Source organism: Caenorhabditis briggsae, assembly GCF_000004555.2.
Source record: "Caenorhabditis briggsae AF16 supercontig from assembly CB4, cb25.NA_176, whole genome shotgun sequence".
In the NCBI taxonomy this organism is placed as follows: Eukaryota; Metazoa; Nematoda; class Chromadorea; order Rhabditida; family Rhabditidae; genus Caenorhabditis; species Caenorhabditis briggsae.
This window is the reverse complement of record NW_025543506.1, coordinates 31,094-35,292: the sequence shown is the minus strand read 5'-3', so window position 1 is coordinate 35,292 and position 4,199 is coordinate 31,094. Positions and strand designations below refer to the sequence as shown.

Sequence of the window (4,199 nt, the reverse complement as noted above, 5' to 3'; positions counted from 1 at the left end):
CAAAAATCATAAAAAATGGACCAAAAATCATAAAAAATGGACCAAAAATCATAAAAAATGGACCAAAAATCATAAAAAATGGACCAAAAATCATAAAAAATGGACCAAAAATCATAAAAAATAGACCAAAAATCATAAAAAATGGACCAAAAATCATAAAAAATGGACCAAAAATCATAAAAAATGGACCAAAAATCATAAAAAATGGACCAAAAATCATAAAAAATAGACCAAAAATCATAAAAAATAGACCAAAAATCATAAAAAATGGACCAAAAATCATAAAAAATGGACCAAAAATCATAAAAAATGGACCAAAAATCATGAAAAATGGACCAAAAATCATGAAAAATGGACCAAAAATCATGAAAAATGGACCAAAAATTATGAAAAATGGACCAAAAATTATGAAAAATGGACCAAAAATCATAAAAAATGGACCAAAAATTATGAAAAATGGACCAAAAATCATAAAAAATGGACCAAAAATCAAGAAAAATGGACCAAAAATATGGAAAAATGGACCAAAAATATGGAAAAAGGTCTAAAAATGCTCAAAATGGGCCTAACAAGTGCCGAAAATCATGAAAAATTGTCCAAAAATCATTAAAACTGCTCAAAAATGAGCGATTTTGGCTGGAAAAAGTCTGAAAAGTCAATTTTTTGATCAGAAAAACTGTTTTTTTGGAGCCAAAATCTCTAAAAAATCACCTATTTTGGCTGAAAATGGCCTGAAAATTCACTTTTTTGGCGTAAAATTGCTCTAAAATGAGCCAAAATCATGAAAATTGTTCAAAAAAACCTTCCAACCCCTGATTTTCAGCTTGAAAAGCTTTGAAAATTCCAATTTTTGGCTCAAAAATTGACTAAAAATGACCTAAAAATTCGATTTTCAGCTCAGAAATCGCCTTAAAATCTCCCCATTTTTCCAGGAAATCGCTCTCCGCTGTTCACAATTTGCGAATCGGAACCCCGCGTCGTCACCACCTATCAGAATTTCGACTCGCTGCTCACACCAGAAGATCATGTGTCTAGGTACGGGGTTTTGACCCGAAAATCGCGATTTTTGAGTGATTTTGAGCCCAAAAAATGCGATTTTGGCACATTTTTAAGCTAGAAAAGTGGATTTTTGGCCTAAAATAGCGCGCTTTGAATCATTTTTGAGCCCAAAAATCGGAAGTTCCGCGTGATTTTGAGCCCGAAAAATGCATTTTTCGGGTATTTTTCAGCTGAAAAAGTGCTTATTGGACCATTATTCCAGCCAAATTTGTGATTTTCAGACATTTTTAACCTGGAAAATGCATTATTCGAGGTTTGAGAACCCCAAAAATTTAGATTTTCAGGAGATTTTATCTCGAAAAACCCATAAATTTGAATTTTCAAGTTCGTCCACTGGAATTCTGAGTTTGAAAATGTCAAAATCGAGTTTCCCATGCTTTTCTACCACTGGAAACCTATTTTCAGCTCGCTAGTTCAAATTGTCGTAAGGTATGGTGTCTGGTCCGCAAACACCGTGACGATGCACCAAATTTCACGACAAATCGAGCTAAAAATCTGAAAAGTGGTGTCCAGGGGTAGAAAAGCATGGGAGGCTCGATTCTGACATTTTCAAACTGAAATTCTGAGTTTGAAAATCAGAAAATCAGGAAAATCTCGATTTTGACAACTAAAACTCCAGATTGGGGGCTTAAAATTATCAAAAACGAGTTTTCCTTGCATTTTTACCCCTGGAAACCAGTTTTCAACTTTCTAGCTCAAATTTTCGTGAAATTTAGTGCATTGTCGGCGTGTTTACGGACCAAACATCAGACCTTACGACAGTTAGAGGTAGAGAGCTAAAAATAGGCTTTTCAGAGTAAAAAATGATGGGAAGCTCGATTTTTACAGTTTCAGACTGAAATTCTGAGTTTGAAAATCAGAAAATCTGGAAAATCTGGATTTTGACAACTAACCCTCCAGATGGAGGGCTTAAAATTGTCAGAATCGAATTTCCCATCGCTTTCTACCCCTGGAAACCAATTTTCAGCTCTCTACCTCGAATTGTCGTGAAATTTAGTGCATCGTCGACGTGTTTGCGGACCAGACACCATACCTTACGACAATTTGAACTAGAGAGCTGAAAATTGGTTTCCAGTGGTAGAAACCGATGGGAAACTCGATTTTGATAGTTTCAACTCGAAATTTCGGCTCTAAAATGCTGAAAAATAGATTTTCCTCCCCGAAATTCAAAATTTGTAGCTGCTGTGACCCAGAAAATTGAGATTTCCCGTCAAAATTTTCAAATTTTGCAGTAGTTGAAAATCTCAAAAATCTTGGTTTTTAGGTGATTTTAAGGCATTTTCAGCAATTTCCTAATTTCCAGACGCCCCTCCGACACGTACTACGTCAACCGAGAGCACTGTCTGCGTGCTCACACCTCGGCTCATCAGCACACACTGATGAAACAGGGTCTGGATGTGTTTCTAGTGATTGGAGACGTTTATCGACGGGATGAGGTCGATCGGACGCACTATCCCTGTTTTCATCAGGTAATTTGAGCTGAAAATGGCTGAAAATCGACTGAAAATGAGCAATTTTGATGGAAAAATCGATGAAAATGTGCCTAAAATCATAAGAAATCGGCCTAAAATTGGGAATAATGGGCCAAAAATCTTGAAAAATGGGCTTAAAATCTCTGAAAATTGAATTTTAAGCCAAATTTTCAGATCGAAGGCGTCCGCCTCTATACCCGCGACGAGCTTCTCGGCAAAAAATCGGATGCCTCGGAAAACGCGGCCGAACTATTTACAGTAACCCGAGACGCCTCCAGAATTCCAGAAAAACAAGAAACGCACTCGTTGGATGCGGTAAAAGCCGCTGAAATTCAGCTGAAACAATTTTTGGAGAGCCTTTGCGACGAATTATTCGGCAGAGACGCCGACAAACGATGGGTCGATGCGTATTTCCCGTTTACGCATCCGTCCTGGGAGTTGGAGGTACCGAAATTCGAATTTCCCGCGATTTTTAGCCCCTGTCAGCTTTTTCGGAATTTTCGAGCTGAAACTATCAAAATCGAGCTCCCCGTGCTATTTTACCCCTAGAAACCGATTTTCAGCCTTCTAGCTCAAAGTGTCGTAAGGTTTGGTGTCTGGTCCGCAAACACGAAGACAATGCACCAAACTTTACGACAAATCGAGCTAAAAATCTGAAAAGTGGCGTCCAGAGGTACGAAAGCATGGGAAATTCTATTCTGATAATTTTAAGCCCCCAATCTGGAGTTTTAGTTGTCAAAATCGAGGTTTTCCAGATTTTCAAGCTTTCAGATCCAGAATTTCAGTCTGAAAATGTAAAAATCGAGTTTCCTATCACTTTTCACTCCTGGAAACCAATTTTCAGCTCTCTAGCTCAAAGTGTCGTAAGGTATGGTGTCTGGTCCGCAAACACGCCGACAATGTACTGGATCTTACGACAATTTGAGCCAGCAAGCTAAAAATTGGTTTCTAGGCCTAAAAAAGCATGGGAAACTCGATTTTTATAGTTTCTTATCGAAATTTAGGCTCTGAAATAGAGAAATTAAGGTTTATTAAAATTTTCACATTTTCAAAGTCAGAAGTTCGCTGGGATGCTATCAAAATCGAGTCTCCCACGGCCTTTTTCCCGTGGAAACCAATATTCAGCTCGCTAGCTGGAACTTTCGTGAAATCGGTGGTGTGCAGACCACACACCATATTGTAAGTCGCTTTCTTCAAATCCGCTCAGAATTGATGTGCCGGCATAACAATTATGGGAAAGTCGAAGCAGCAACTTTCACCTCTCAACAGTGGTTGAACTATCTGATTCATCTAATAAGAGATCTGGAATTTTCTCTGGTATTCTACAATGGCCAGTGGTTGGAAGTGCTCGGCTGCGGAATCATGGACCAGAAGCTTATGTAATCCGCCGGCGTCTCCGACAAAATTGGATGGGCATTTGGCATCGGTCTGGAGAGGATTGCGATGGTATAGTATGGAATTCCGGATATTAGCTGCGATTTTTGAGCTTTGAAGCCCAAAAATATGAATTTCCCGCGTCTTTAATCCCCTAGAAACACACCCATTTTCGGCTCGATAGCTCAAAGTGGCGTAAAATATAGTACATAGTCACGCGTGTTTGCAGGCCAGACGCCATACCTTACGACAATTTGAGCTAGATAGCTGAAAATTGGTTTTCAAGAGTAAAAA

General features: G+C 38.4%; 1 protein-coding gene across 1 annotated transcript in view; it reads left to right on the top strand.

Annotated features, from left to right (window-relative positions):
• Cbr-fars-2 overlaps positions 1-4,199 on the top strand; it is a gene marked incomplete at both ends in the record, with an annotated part of 8,613 nt that overhangs the window by 1,192 nt on the left and 3,222 nt on the right. The window contains 3 exons of the mRNA XM_045241114.1: positions 933-1,035; positions 2,363-2,528; positions 2,706-2,975. Coding sequence (XP_045091358.1) covers positions 933-1,035; positions 2,363-2,528; positions 2,706-2,975 — 539 coding nt within the window. The remainder of the gene's footprint in view (positions 1-932; positions 1,036-2,362; positions 2,529-2,705; positions 2,976-4,199) is intronic.